Source organism: Rhipicephalus microplus, chromosome 3, assembly GCF_043290135.1.
Source record: "Rhipicephalus microplus isolate Deutch F79 chromosome 3, USDA_Rmic, whole genome shotgun sequence".
Lineage (NCBI taxonomy): Eukaryota > Metazoa > Arthropoda > Arachnida > Ixodida > Ixodidae > Rhipicephalus > Rhipicephalus microplus.
In genome coordinates, this window is record NC_134702.1 from 2,331,920 (window position 1) to 2,347,453 (window position 15,534).

The following is a 15,534-nucleotide window of genomic DNA, read 5'->3' on the forward strand; positions in this document are numbered from 1 at the left end:
TCGAGAGAAAGGCTTTGAGGTGGTAGAAATAAACAGAGAGGTGCATAGGTGGGGTGGTTTTCAACGAGACAGAATTCACTTCGATGGGCGGCTAGGTCATGAGGTGGGTTGGCGACTTGTAGGACGCGCAGTAGCTTTTTGGGGTGCAAGCGAGCCCTTCGGGGTGCAGGATAGCTAGTAACGAGGAAAACAACCAGGGAGACTCTTCGACAGGTGGTATGGACAGATACGATTCCAAAGTGGCACCGATATCTACGATAGGTAGAGTCCGGGGCATAAATAGACGTAGCCACGATCGCCGAGCCAATTCTGACATTAACATGCAGGATGGTAGGAAAAGGCTGAAGTGGGAAGAGATAGAAGAACAGCTAAGGGAAGAGGGGCAGATGGTATACGGTTTTGTAGACACACACCTCAGGGACACGGAACAACCTCCGAACAATCCGGACTACGCGTGGGAATATTGTAATAGAACAGAAAGCAGCAGAAAGGGGGGTGGTATTGGGGCATTCATTCATAAAAGTACAGACTGGCAAAGGGTCAAGCAGGAGTGCAAGGAACATTTATGGCTAAAAGGGAAAGTGGCAGGTCAAATGACACTCCTTGGTTTCGTGTACTTGTGGACGGGAGCAAAGGCCAGAGAGGAAAACCAGGCAATGGTAGAGTGTATATCAAAGGACATTTAGGAGTTTGGAAGAGAGTGCGAGATAATTATACTAGGAGACATGAATACGCACATAGAAGATATAGATGGGTATACTGACCCGACAGGCAAAATGATTATGGATATGTGTGAAAGGCTTGATTTGATCATTTGCAACAGTACCGAGAAGTGTGAAGGGCAAATAACATGGGAGTTAGGAAGGCTGCAGTCGACGATAGATTATGCACTGATATCCCATAGTATGTATGATAAGCTCAGGGGAATGCACATAGATGAAGGTGGCTCCAGAAGTCTGACTAGTAATCACAAACGTATCAAGCTAAGTTTTGGAAGAGCAGTGAAAGCGGGAAGGAGACAAGATGATCAACTACAGGAAAATGTTTATTCAGAAAGGCCAATTGAAATAGCCACTAAACAAATTGAGAAATCCAATTAGACTATTTGAGCTAGAGCTTGCTAAGACGCGTGACAAGTCACCCCGGAAAAGAAGACACAAACCCAAAAGTTGGTGGGATGAAGAAGTTAAGAGAGCCATAGCGAAACGTCAGGAAGCCTCTAGAGAACACAGACATGCTAAGCAGTGGAGTGAACCGACAGATGATGTTGAAAGAAAATGGGAAACGTTTACAAGCTGTAGAAGGGATGCACCCCTTCTGATCAATGAAAGGATTAGAAGAAAGGGAGCTCAGTGGCTGGCAGAAGTACATAATAAAGATAGAAAGGCAGCTGCGAAATTTTGGAACCATCTAAACTCCCCAAGAAATGAGACGAGCCTAGAGCAGAGTTTTATAGCTACAGCCCAAGGAGCTAGGCTAGAAGGGGAAGAAGCTATTGAATATATAAGAACAAGGGTGACAGAAAAATTTCAACAAAGAAGTACTTTATGCACCACAATAGACAAGGACGAATCAAGTGGTGCAATGGCTCCATTTTCACAACGATAGTGGGAAAGGGCTGAGAAAAGGGTTCCTAGTAGTACATCAACAGGCCCAGATGGCATTCCAATCATGGTGATAAAGACATTAGGTCCGAAGTCTAAGCAGGTTTTGAGAGAGGCAGTGAGCAAAATAATAATCGATGGTGAAGTTCCCGATGGATGGAAACTTAGCAGGATGAGCATGATTTATAAAAGAAAGGGGGACAAAGCTGACATAAACAACTACCGTCCTATAACAGTGACATCAGTGGTCTACAGGCTGGCGATGCAGATTATAAAGGAAAGACTGCAGGCGTGGATAGAGGATGAGGGGGTGCTGGGGGAACTGCAGAATGGGTTTCGGAAACACAGGAGGTTGGAAGACAATCTGTTCTCACTGACGCAGTGCATCGAAATAGCAGGAAAGGAACACAGGCCCCTGTGTTTAGCATTTTTGGATATCAAGGGAGCGTACGATGGCGTGGTTCAAGAGGGATTGTGGGGAATATTGGACACACTAGGCGTGGAACATGTAGTCACTAATCTTTTAAAGGCTATCTATAAAGGTAAGAAGGTAGTTATAAAGTGGGAAAAACAGGTATCCAAGCCTGCAGATGTAAAACGGGGGCTTAGGCAGGGGTGTCCCCTGTCACCCTTATTATTCATGATGTACCTACAAGGCTTAGAGGCCAAATTAGAGGGAAGTGGACTGGGCTTCAGCCTCTCTTTAGTCAAACAAGGAAAACTTATTGATTAGGCACTACCAGCTTTAATGTACGCAGATGACATAGTGCTAATGGCCAACAACAAGGAAGATTTGCAGAGATTGGTGGACCCTTTAGGCTGTACCCTTTAGATCAGGTGGAGGCGCTAGCCACCGCCCGATATAAAGGGTACAGCCATATCCATCCATCCATCCTCGCAACACACTTCTCTCTCGCTTCACCCTTTCCACCGCCCCAAACGCTCGACTGCACGTCGAGTGGAAACACTCTTTCGCCTCGTTTGATTGATATGTGGGATTTAACGTCCCAATACCACGATATTATTATGAGAGACGCCTTAGTGGAGAGCTCCGGACATTTCGACCACCTGGGGTTCTTTAGCGTGCACCCAAATCTGAGCACACGGGCCTACAACATTTTCGCCTCTATCGGGAATGCAGCCGCCGTAGCCGGGATTCGACCTGCGGATCAGCAGCCGAGGACCTTAGCCACTAGACCACCGCGGCGATGCTCTTTCGGCTAGTTTATCTACCATGAAACTTCCACAAAACCCAGCCCGCTTCCTGCGTCTTTTGTTTTATAGAAATGTTTACTCGAGTAACGACTACACCGAGTTTCGCCTCAAAACGTTCTTGCAGCTCCTCGTGCGTCGACGCATGTTTCAGCCGAGTCAACGGCGTGCGCACTCCTGCTGCTTCGCATCCCGTCATGATTCCCTTCGGGGAGATGGCCCATAGTTTTATTGCGGTGGCAATGAAATGAACACTCTCGGCTGGATTTTGCCACTTGCGTCACCGTCACTCGTCGTATATGTACACACACACACACACACACACACACACACACACACACACACACACACACACACACACACACATATATATATATATATATATATATATATATATATATATATATATATATATATATATATATATACATATATATATATTTATTTATATAGGCAGGCATGGTGGTTGAGTGGCCGTAGCGTTGCATATAGTGAAGTAGATCCTCCGTGAGCGGTCACAACAGATCAGGATCCTGATGAAGGCCAGACTCTAGGCCGAAACGTCGAAATAAACCACGTTGTGACCGCTCACGGAGGATCTACTTGACTATATATATATATATATATATATATATATATATATATATATATATATATATATATATATATATATATATATATATATATATATATATATATATATATATATATATATATATATATATATATATATATATACAGAAGAGAACTGGGAGTGGGGTTCGTAATTCACAGAAACATAGCTGGCAACATAGAGGAATACTATAGCATTAATGGAAGGGTGGTAGGTATCGTAATTAAACTGAATAAAAGATACAAGATGAAGATAGTACAGGCTTACGCGCCTACATCCAGCCATGATGACGCTTCAGTTGAAAGCTTCTATGAAGACGTGGAATCGGCAATGAGTAAGGTAAAAACACAGTATACTATAGTGATGGGCGACTTTAATGCAAAGGTAGGGAAGAAGCAGGCTGGAGACCAGGCAGTAGGAGATTATGGCATCGGTACTAGAAACGCCAGAGGAGAGCTACTAGTAGAATTCGCAGAACGCAATAATTTACGGATTTTGAATACCTTCTGCCGAAAACGAGAAAACCGCAAGTGGACATGGAGGAGCCCTAATGGCGAAAATAAGAACGAAATAGACTTTATAATGAGTGCACACCCTGGAATCGTGCAGGATGTGGAAGTGATTGGCAAGGTACGATGCAGTGACCATAGAATGGTACGGTCTCGAATTCGCCTAGACTTGAAGAAGGAACGACAGAAACTGATACGCAAGAAGCCAATCAATCAGCTAGCACTGAGAGGGAAAGTAAAGGAATTCAGAGTGTCGCTGCAGAACAGGTACTCGGCTCTTAGTGAGGAAACCAACCTTAGCGTAGATACAATGAATGATAATCTGACGAGTATCATTACGGAGTGTGCAGTGGAAGTTGGAGGCAGGGTAGTTAGACAGGACACTGGCAAGCTTTCCCAGGAAACGAAGAACCTAATTAAGAAGCGTCAAATCATGAAAGTGTCAAGTACAACAGACAAAATAGAACTGGCAGAGCTTTCGAAGTTGATTAATAGGCGTAAGGTATGCGATGTAAGAAGGTATAACATGGAGAGAATTGAACACGCTCTGAAAAACGGAGGAAGTGTCAAAGCATTGAAGAGGAAACTTGGGATAGGCAAAAGTCGGATGTATGCACTAAGGGACAAAAAAAGGCAAAATAACTACCAATATGGATAGGATAGTTAAAATAGCGGAGGAGTTTTACAGGGATCTGTACAGTAGCCGAGACAACCACGATTTTAATACTATAAGAACTAGCAGTAACCCAGATTACACCCCACCAGTAATGATAGAAGAAGTCAGAAAAGCTTTGGAGAGCATGCAAAGGGGCAAACCTGCTGGTGAGGATCAGGTAACATCAGATCTGCTGAAAGATGGAGGACAGATTGTGTTAGAAAAACTAGCCACCCTGTTTACGAGGTGTCTCCTGACGGGAAGAGTACCAGAGTCTTGGAAGAACGCTAACATCATCTTAATACATAAGAAAGGAGATGACAAGGACTTGAAGAATTACAGGTCGATCAGCTTGCTCTCTGTTGCATACAAGCTATTTACAAAGGTAATTGCTAACAGAGTAAAGAAAACATTAGAATTCAATCAACCAAAGGAACAAGCAGGATTTCGAACAGGCTACTCAACAATTGACCACATTCATACTGTCAATAAGGTAATAGAGAAATGCTCAGAGTATAACCAACCATTATACATAGCCTTCATAGATTACGAGAAGGCGTTTGATTCAGTAGAAATAATAGCCATCATGCAAACACTGCGGAATCAGGGCGTAGATGAAGTATATATAAACATTCTGGAAGAAATCTACAGGGGATCAACTGCTACCATAGTGCTTCATAGAGAAATCAACAGAATACCAATCAAGAAGGGTGTAAGGCAGGGAAACACAATTTCCCCAATGCTATTTACCGCGTGCTTACAGGAGGTTTTCAGAAGCCTAGAATGGGAACAGTTAGGGATAAGAGTCAATGGAGAATACCTTAGTAACCTGCGCTTCGCCGATGACATTGCATTGCTGAGTAACTCGGGGGACGAATTTCAACTCATGATTACGGAGTTAGACAAGGAGAGCAGAAAAGTGGGTCTTAAAATTAATCTGCAGAAAACGAAAGTAATGTACAACAACCTCGGCAAAGAGCAGCGCTTTGAGATAGGTAATAGTCCACTTGAAGTTGTAAAAGACTATGTCTACTTAGGGCAGGTAATAACCGCAGAGCCGAGCCACGAGATTGAAGTAACTAGAAGAATAAGAATGGGGTGGAGCACATTCGGCAAGCACTCTCAAATTATGACAGGTAGATTGCCACTATCCCTCAAGAGGAAGGTATTTAACAGCTGTATCTTGCCGGTACTTAGCTACGGAGCAGAAACCTGGAGACTTACAAAGAGGGTTCAGCTTAAATTGAGGACGACGCAGCGAGCAATGGAAAGAAAAATGGTAGGTGTAACCTTAAGAGACAAGAAGAGAGCAGAGTGGATTAGGGAACAAACGGGGGTTAAGGGTATCATAGCTGAAATCAAGAAGAAGAAATGGATATGGGCAGGGCATGTAGCGCGTAGACAAGATAACCGCTGGTCATTAAGGGTAACTGACTGGATTCTCAGAGAAGGGAAGCGGGTTAGGGGGGACAGAAGGTTAGGTGGGCAGATGAGATTAAGAAGTTTGCGGGTATAAATTGGAAGCAGCAAGCACAGGACCGGGTTAACTGGCGGAACATGGGAGAGGCCTTTGTCCTGCAGTGGACGTAGTCAGGCTGATGATGATGATATATATATATATATATATATATATATATATATATATATATATATATATATATATATATATATATATATATATATATATATATATATATATATATATATATATATATATATATATATATATAATGCCACATTGTTGGTGGCAGAAGAGGAGAGCGAAGAAGTGAAGTAAACAGTCGTCCACTTCGAGTTCCTGTCTACCGTTTCCTCTCGTGACAGACTGGTGGATGTGCTGAGTACTGTACTTCAACGTCTTATGCCTGCTGGTCCTGAACCAGAAGCAACCACCACCAGTGCACCAGGGTCTACTGATATCCATCGAAGCAGCGGCCGCCTTCAAGGAATACCACCACAGTACGGCCCCTTGGCAAGTTCCGTGAAGACAATGTTTTCCACATTAGCAAACTAAACTGAGCACGACCCATTTGCTAGCGTACCCTGTGTCATAAAAACGCCTCGCACACCCAACCCATTCCACGGCGACGCCGGTGAGGATGTCGAAGACTGGCTTGACCATTTCGACCGGGTCGCTGCCATCAACGACTGGGACAATCGCCGTAAATTGAAGAACGTGTGCATCTTTCTCTTAAACGCGTCAAGAGTGTGGTACGAGAACCACGAAACTTCATTCACAAGTTAGTAGGAATTCAATCGGCAGCTTCGTGAGGCGTTCAGTAACCCCGAACGGAAAGAGAGAGCGGAGCAGGCCCTTTCTTCGCGGTTTCAAATGCCGAAAAATAGCGTCACAATGTTTGTCGAGGAGATGTCGCGATTGTTTCGACGGGCTGACCCCCACATGCCACAACACAAGAAGGTGTGCCTGTTAATGCGAGGCGTAAAGGAGCAACTTTTCGCGGGTCTTGTGCGCAACCCTCCTATGCCTGTGTCGGAGTTCATACGTGAGGCCTCAATTATCGAGCGCATTCTTCGGCAGTGGTTGTCGCAGCATGAGCGTCAGACGGCCATGTCCGCTGCCTGCTCGCTTGTACCAGGAGGTGATAACAGGGAAGTCCTCACAGAACTCATACGGCAAGTTGTACGCGAAGAACTTCGGAAATTTCATGCAGCGTCCCCTCCCAGTAGCACTGCTCTTACGGATGTCGTTCGTAACGAAATGTGGCAGTTCGTTCACTCCTCACCACCATCGCAAGTCGAACCTCCCACGCTTTCCTACGTGGATGCCCTGCGCGTCTCCACGCCGTCAACGGCACATTTTGCTCATTCACCTGCTATGGAGGTAGGCGGCTTGCATGGCCGGCCAACCCTCGCGAGCGAAGGGACAATCACACCCCCCACTGGCTCTTTAAATGTGAAGCATATCTTAGTGAACTTCGGTGACTTTGAGCGTTTCTATCTATCTATCTATCTATCTATCTATCTATCTATCTATCTATCTATCTATCTATCTATCTATCTATCTATCTATCTATCTATCTATCTATCTATCTATCTATCTGTCTATTGTTAGGAATGCGGGTTTGATGGAATCCCACCACTGCCACCCCTTTTAGGAATTCGGGGTGTTGCGATGGTAGCGGTAGCCAAGAGTGGTGAGCAGCCAAAAGGACGTTCCTGAAGCCTTCGCCCGAGGGCAAAATAAGGAGGCAATCGTTTAGAAATCAGCATCGTTTACTACAGCAGATTAAAATTGATACAGAGCCAGCCAGCATGACGGCGTGGGCTGGGCCAAAATCTTCTAAACATGGGGCTGGCATGGCCTTACGTCACGTTTTCGGTTTCTTCTCCGAGACGTGTTCCTCGGTACTTGGCGGAGAAGGCGAAGCGTTACCCGGAACTTCACGTGGCTCGGCGGAGGAGGCGCAGCTTTCCTGGAACATTACGATGGCTCGGCGAAGGAGGCCAAATTTTTGCTGGAACTGCGGGTGGCTCACTGCTGTCTACGTGGAAGGTGGCACTGGGAGGGAGGACAGTTCGCCGGAACTGCACTCGTTCTTGTGGAACAATCGTTCCCGAACGAGGACTATGCTTCTGGTAAAACAGCCCCTCCCCCCTCGCCGGACAACGCATCCGGAGTGTTTAGCCATCTAGCGCAGCTCCGAAGGAGCGATCCTGGTTGGCCGTTGAGAACTGTAGCCGTTCTGCTCTCTCTGACCGAGAAGACTTTCACAGCCGTGCGAAGGTTCACTGGAATGGCGTAGTCGAGCACAAAGCCAAACCACTCTGTCCCACGCAAGCACCCTCCAAAAATTGTCAAATCGCCAGACCAGCAAAAAAAAATATTTCCTCGAGAATAAGCTCAGCGAAAAAAAGCATCACGAGCAACGTATCTCAGGAGGATTACACGATGCGGACACACCTTTAGCTAAGTGTCAGCGCATGATACTTCTAAACCACACAGATTTTTTTCCGAGCGATTCTCAATTGTGACTTAGGCAGATTTTGAACAATCGAAGCAGCTGAGTGCCGCTGTCTGTCTCCTTCTTTCTCTTGTCCCTCGTTATTGGCGCTGTTTTTTATGTGAGTTTGTTCAGTTTGGCCCGAGACTATAATTTAGAATACAAAGCACTTCTCAATCACGCACATTGGCGTCGCTTGCAAGCGTCAGACCGTTAAACAATAGAAAGTCTTTCGATAAGCTCTCGCTCAAGGCGCTCCGCCAATGAGCATCTCAACAAGACAAAACACGCTTGAAAAAGTAAGAAAATAATAATGAAAATCAAACTTGCGCGCGTTACACAAAACAAAGGTAAAAGTTGTCCAACACTGACCGCGCATTCTGACAAGTAATGCCAAATACATAAGGTATTTTAAGAGGCTTTTACTCAGTCTTCTCTGTTAATGTAAAGCTCTCGAAATATTAGTAAAACAAAAGTAATGAAACAAACATATCAATGTTCGCTTCTCTAATGACAAGGAAAGTAAAACTTACAAAACTTACAAAACACATTTCCTGCTCATCGGCGGGTGACAACAGTAGAAAAACTTATTCTCAAAACTGAACACAAATTACACTCTTGGCACTGGCAAGGCGGTACTCTTTCAGAACAACTCTGGGAAGTCGGGCACTCTACAGCTTTCGAGGGTTGTGGTCCGGACAAAGGGACGACGAACGAACCTGTTCGCCGAACTCTGTAGCGACGACTCTTGACTCACAGCCGATGAATTCAAAGGAAGAGGCATCTGCACTGCATCGTTTACCCCGCCCATTCGAGCCGTGACCCTTTCGCCTCGGTGGGAAACAACAGCCTGTGTTAAGGCTGAGGCGTAAGCGATGCTTCTCTTTGTGGTTACCTGTACGCGGCACCGAAAAGGATGAGACCAGGCGGCAATCTCGGCGTGTGAATTTACCTGAAATTCAGTTTTTCTCGATCTGCTTCCCGCCTAATCTCAATCTCAGTGACGCTCTGAGCTTTGAACATTTCCTAGAGGACTGTTTCGCGATTCTACGCCTAGGCATGAACCTGGCGTCTTGACTCATGGCATCACGGCACGTAACAGCGGCTTTAGCGCGCTGGGCGCCTCTCGTCTTTTTTGCGTTATGGTCACGCCAACGCCTTTTTCTCTTGGAATGGCTAGGAATGCTGGAAGCTTCGACACACTCAAAAGTGCGCTGCTTTCGACAGGCTCTTCGAAAACTCCATGCTTTGTCCCGACCTCAGCCATGACAGATGAGTATGGCATCTTGAGAGCCATGGTATTTAGCCACTTTCGCGCGCTTGGCGTTATTCGACTTCACCTTATGTTTTCGCCGGCGACTCTTCTCAGCGGAATGGACAGCCGTGCTCAGAGCACTGGCATTCATACTCGTATAGTACGCGGCCCTCACTTTTTTTTAATCAAAGTTCCAGATTGCTTACCTATTTTTCCCCAGCTGTTTCTGCCTATGGCAGAGCGGGAGTCCCAATGCCTTTAAAGCTAACCATCTCACCTGAAAGTTTCTCTCCAGTCTGTAAGGCTTTCTCACGGTCCTAAATAACCCTTGTCCTCAGGACTTCTTAGCCAGCCTCATGCTCACTATGATGTGCTTCAACGTCTTGCGCTTTTCGCCTCTCATTTTTCTCTAGCGCTTTTCGGCGAGCCTCATCCTGAAGCGCTACGCTAGGGGCCTCCATCGCATTAAGGCGCGCGTCGTCTTCCGGTGCTCTACGACGCACTTTATTCTCTCACTCTTTTCGCCGGGTCTACCTCTAGCGCCTTACGACGCGCTTTAGCGCTGTCTCTATCGCTCCGACTTTCCCAGTCAGCATGACTTGAAAGAAAAAAAAAATCTTATCAAAGCATATCTAGCATTAATAAAGTCTCCTGCTTCTTCGGTGGATAAGCAAATCAAAATATGCGCGATCTTGCATTGCAACAAGATGACCAGTCTCTCCACCCAAAGGTCGCGACTAACTCCAACATTGCTGCTGACAACTTCAAAATTATAAAAAAAAATGCGCAATGTTTTTGCCTATCTGAAAGTTGCGGAACCGGCCTTTTTCTTGCTGCCCCTTAGCCGCTTGAATTTCACGATCAAGCTCTCTTATTTTGACTGCTCTCCTTTTGTGACTCTCTTCGGCCTCCCATTATTCGTGTCTTTGAGCTTCGAGCTCTTCACGACGTGTCTCGGCATTTAGGTCTTCGCGACTTTTCTCGGCTACGCTGTTCGCGATTTTTAGCCTCTCGCTCTTCACGACGCTTCTCGTCGTCTGGTTTTTCGGCCTTCTGCTTTTGCTCACTAATGAGCTCCCAAAACTAGTCAGCTTGCTCGGCCGTCACATTCTCTTGCCGCATCACCTCGAGAATCGCTTCCATGTTTTAGCCGACCCTGCGGAAATCCGCATGGCTCCACAAATTTCAAGAAGGTCCTGCCCAAGATACTCCTCCATCACGATCTCGTCCATCATGATGCTTCACTACTGATATTCACCGTACTCTAAAACTAATCTCATGTTTTAAAGCACGTGAATGTTAATTTATAACAAACAAAACACAGAACACTGTCCTAACAGCTACCTGTGCACGAGAGGTCTGGCGAAATGAACAGTAAACGTTGGCCACTCACCAAAACAAAGTAGCCGATGATAGTCCAACTCATGGCTGCCGTCGAACAGTGTCGTGGGTGTCCTCAGGCCTGCAGGAACCCGCTCCAAGACCGAGCCGTTGGGGTCGTTGTGGCGGATTCCACAGCAGTGAAACGTTGATGGCAGGGATGGCGTATCCAGCGTATCCAAACGCTGATATCAGGGTCGTCGTCCTTAGCCTTCCAAGGATCCGATCTAACGTTTCAGCCGTTCAGATTGGGGTAGCGGGTGCCAGAGCAGCAAAACGTTGAGGACAAGGCTAGCGTATGCCGAAGCTGCCAACCCCTGTTAGGAATTCAGGTTTGATGGCATGCCACAGCTGTCAGCACTGTTCGGAATTCGGGTTTGATAGCATCCTACCATCGCCACCTCTGTTAAGAATTCCGGTTTGATGACATCTCACCGCTGCCATCACTGTTATGAGTCCAGGGTGTTTCGATAATAGTGGTAGCCAAGAGCGGGGGGCAGCCGAATGGCCGTTGCTGAAGCCTTCGCCCACGAGCGAAATAGGCAAGGAATCGTTTTGTAAACAGCAACGTTTACTGCAGCAGGTTATAAATTGTACAGAGCCAGCCAGCACGACGGCGTCGGCTGGAGCAAAATCCTCTGAAAATGGGGCCGGCACGGCCTTAAATTGTGTGTTTGGTCTCTTCTCCGAGACCTGTTTCTCGGTGCTTGGCGGAGGAGGCAAAGCCTTTGCCGGAACTGCACGTAGCTCGCCGCCGTCTTCGTGGAAGGTGGCGCTGGGAGAAGGGAGAGTTCACCGGTACTGCGCTCGATCTCGTGGGAAGAAGCGCTCCCGAACGAAGACCGTGCCTCTGGAATAACACTATCTATCTATCTATCTATCTATCTATCTATCTATCTATCTATCTATCTATCTATCTATCTATCTATCTATCTATCTATCTATCTATCTATCTATCTATCTTTGTCTGTCGTTGATTTACGCAGCACTGTCCCAGGCTACAATGCTCACGAGCACGAGCGCTACATATCAGCGTGCCGCATCTGATGTTGCTAACACTCATGCGGCGGTTGGCATCGTTACGCAAGTGTAAACAACTGGTCATGTAAGAGGCATGCCACTGTTAAACATATGTCTATGCGTACAAAATTTGTATGCTGGGAATGTTTATGAAAGGGAAAATGCGAGTTCGTGGCCTGCGTGCTCTAGTGCCTGCTTGCAGCATGTTGAAGTGGGAGCGAGAGCAACCACAGCCTCTTTATGCGTGATCTTATGGCTAAAACAACCAGTCATTGGTGATATGGAACTGGCAGCAAGATTGCATTCCCCTCCTCCTTGAAGGCCATTACACAAGAGACTGGCTGCCCTCCTGAGTTATCTTTGAAAGGGCAGGGGGTTGCAATGTGGTCAGCGGTTTCATATCACCATGACGGGTCATAACTGGTCGTTTTTCTAACCACAAGATAACGCGGGAAGAAGCTGTGGTTGCCCTCGCTCCCTCTTCAACGCGCTGGAAGCAGCCGCCGGAGCACGCAGGCCACGCGATCGCGTGTTCGTTTACATAAACATTGATAGTGCACATGTGTTTAGCGTCATTTTGTAACATTTTGCTAATACAACACGATCACTTTCCTTCCGCATTCTTAGCATAACGTCGATCCAGGAGGTGCGTGGGATCTCCTGAATATTTTTTTTCTGCAGAGCTTTTAATAAGGCGTATATAATACCAGATTGTAGTCGTGAGTGTGAATTTGTTCATCCATTTGCGCCCGCAACTCACCAGTACTTGTCCTTCACCCGGGTAGTTCAGCGCTTGAGCCTTGTTGCTCTCGCTTTCTTGGTCAGTCAGAGGCCGCACTCTGGAAAGACACCGGGACAAGACATGGGGCAGATTTAGTTGGGTGTCCGCAATTGCTTTGCGGATGCAGCCTGCAGTAGGAAGTGGCTGGCAGGCTGCATCCGTAAAGCGGCTGTGGACGCCCAACTAAATTATCAACTGAGCGATAAACAACGAAGCCTATTATGAAATCTTGAAATGAGCTGTGCTAAATATTATTCCATAACTCCAGGTTCGCATAGAGTCTGCAGCAAAGTCAAAACGTGAGCTGGAGGAGTGGCCTTCTATAGTCACCACGCAGTGGAGTTTCTAGATGCGAAGCAGCTCTTTGACTAGTCTGTGTTACGCTGTCCCTCCACCCGCACTTCACTACCCTGGCCGCAGGTGTTGGGGCGGTGCGAAGCAGCTTTCGCCGTCCCTCAGTGTGCGCGCTCGTTTACGTCAGTCGCTCCCTAGCCTGTCGCCATGTGCCATATCTCTCGCTTCACCCTCTCTACCACTCGCAACTTCCGATCGCTTCACCTTTTCCACCGCTCTCAATGCTCAAGCCCACCCCCACCGTGGCTATCATCTCTTTCCATCTGTCGGCGAAAAGAAGCAGCGAGCCGGCAGCCACCAGCTAACGGAGTTTACTCCAGTAAATGCTACACCGAGTCTCGTTTCGAATCGTTCTTCCAGCCCCTGCGTCGACGTCCGTTTCAACCACGTCAACGCCGTGCGCACCGTTGTTGCTTCACATCCCATCGGGGCTCCCTTCGGGGAGATGGTCCACAGTTTTTAGATGTGAAGTAGCTGTTTTAGAAGAAGCCGTGAACGGCGGGTGCGCGTACTGCGCGCGCCTCGAGAATCTCGCAGCGCCGACAATGTAGACAGCGCGCCGCTGCTCGCCCCGTGATCGCGCCGACAGTGGGACGCCGTCGCGGCATGCTTCCCGCTAGCGTGCGCGTACGTTTCCCACTGTACACTTCGACGTGACCCGATGCGCGTGCACGCCGGCGTTCGTTTGATTGCGTCACGCTGGCAATGTCACACCAGGCACCGATACCCCCTATTAGAGACCAGTGGTTCTGTCCACTAACCTCCATTGTGGATCTGCCTGCCATATACTCGCAGGCGCTTGCTGCGTTGCTTTGACGCATGCTCGTTTGAGCGCACACGGTGTCCCTCCGTCACGAAGAGAGGCAGACGCGGTGTGGTCTAAGTAACGTCGTCGGTGCGAAATGCAGCATGTCGCGTATCACGCCGGTTGCCACTGCGCCGCGCCAACAGATGCTGGTCGCGCCTGTCACGTTTCGCTAGCGTGGCGTCGCTGTGCCCAGCCTGCGCGCGCGTCCACCTTGCGTCGATATTGAGCCCTTCAGGAAGCGCTCGCCGCGGTTTTGCTAGCTCCACATGTACCAAATTTCGTATCACGGGAAGTGAATAGATGGCAAAGGTAAAAGACACATCTAAACCTGATAACCGTGAGATGCGTTTCGTGGAAAGCATGACTACATGTCGAAAAGTCAATTCGAGCGCGAAAACTTGACACGATCACTCACACACGCACACACCCATGCATCAAACCCACAGCGCTCACTTCCAACTGATTTATTCATAGCTCGAAGGCTTGAATATACACAGGACACATTGTGCGCACACACACCAAAGAAGGCCAACAGCATACATTATCAAAACGTACAGTTAATCAATGTCATAGCCTTAGAGCTATAAACTGAAGTTCGCTTGGTAACAACAAAATTGAAGGGGCGCTTACACAGTGATCTTTATTTTTTTTTTTCAATGAAAAAGGCCTCTAACACTTCACGTGCAGTTTTACTTGCGCTTCTGGCCAGAATCTTCGTTTCAGAAAATCGTGCGTCAGAACCACACGAGATGACATGCGCAACCAGGTGCGCATACTTGTCATCTATTTTCGTTAATTTTTGGGCGTGTTCCCTTAATCGGTCATTAATACACCGTTCGGTTTGGCCAATGTTCACTTTTCCGCAGGATAAGGGTATGGAGTACACAACCCCCATGGAACACTTAACAAAGGCCCTCTCATGTTTCTTCTGACAGCCGCGCTTCTTTCTATCGCACACACTTTGGCACAGTCTTCCAATTTTTTCTGGTGCGAAAAACACCATTGGTACGCCGTGCCTGGCCGCGACTTTCTTAAGGTTGTGCGAGACCTTATGGATATATGGCACAACTTGTGGCCTAATCCTTAAGGGCTGGGTAGCAGTCATCGCTTCCCGTGTTCCACGTTTAAACTTCTGCAGAAGTGATTCAGCAACGGCCGTAATGACCGATCGAGGGAACACAGCAGCCTCTAGTCGGCTCACCTGATTAAGGAAACTAAGTTTCATGCTGTGTGGGCACGACTTTTTTAGCGCTGATTCTAAGCAAAGAGACGCAACGCCCCTCTTCACAATCTTTGAGTGGGCAGAATCGTACGGCAACAGCTGCTTCTCAACACGAGGATGATAAGGCCAGCAAAGATGCTCATCGTTCCACGTGAGGCT

The 15,534-nt window shown here is 47.3% G+C and overlaps 1 protein-coding gene across 6 annotated transcripts in view; it reads right to left on the reverse strand.

Annotated features, from left to right (window-relative positions):
- The window catches only part of LOC119164063 (kinesin-like protein KIF12), a 318,668-nt gene that overhangs the window by 270,081 nt on the left and 33,053 nt on the right, over positions 1-15,534 (reverse strand). For 4 of the 6 annotated variants that reach the window (XM_075888720.1, XM_075888721.1, XM_075888718.1 and 1 more), the window contains one exon: positions 12,971-13,049. The exons of the other annotated variants lie outside the window; for them this stretch is intronic. In XM_075888720.1, coding sequence (XP_075744835.1) covers positions 12,971-13,049 — 79 coding nt within the window. The remainder of the gene's footprint in view (positions 1-12,970; positions 13,050-15,534) is intronic. 6 annotated transcript variants of the gene reach the window in all.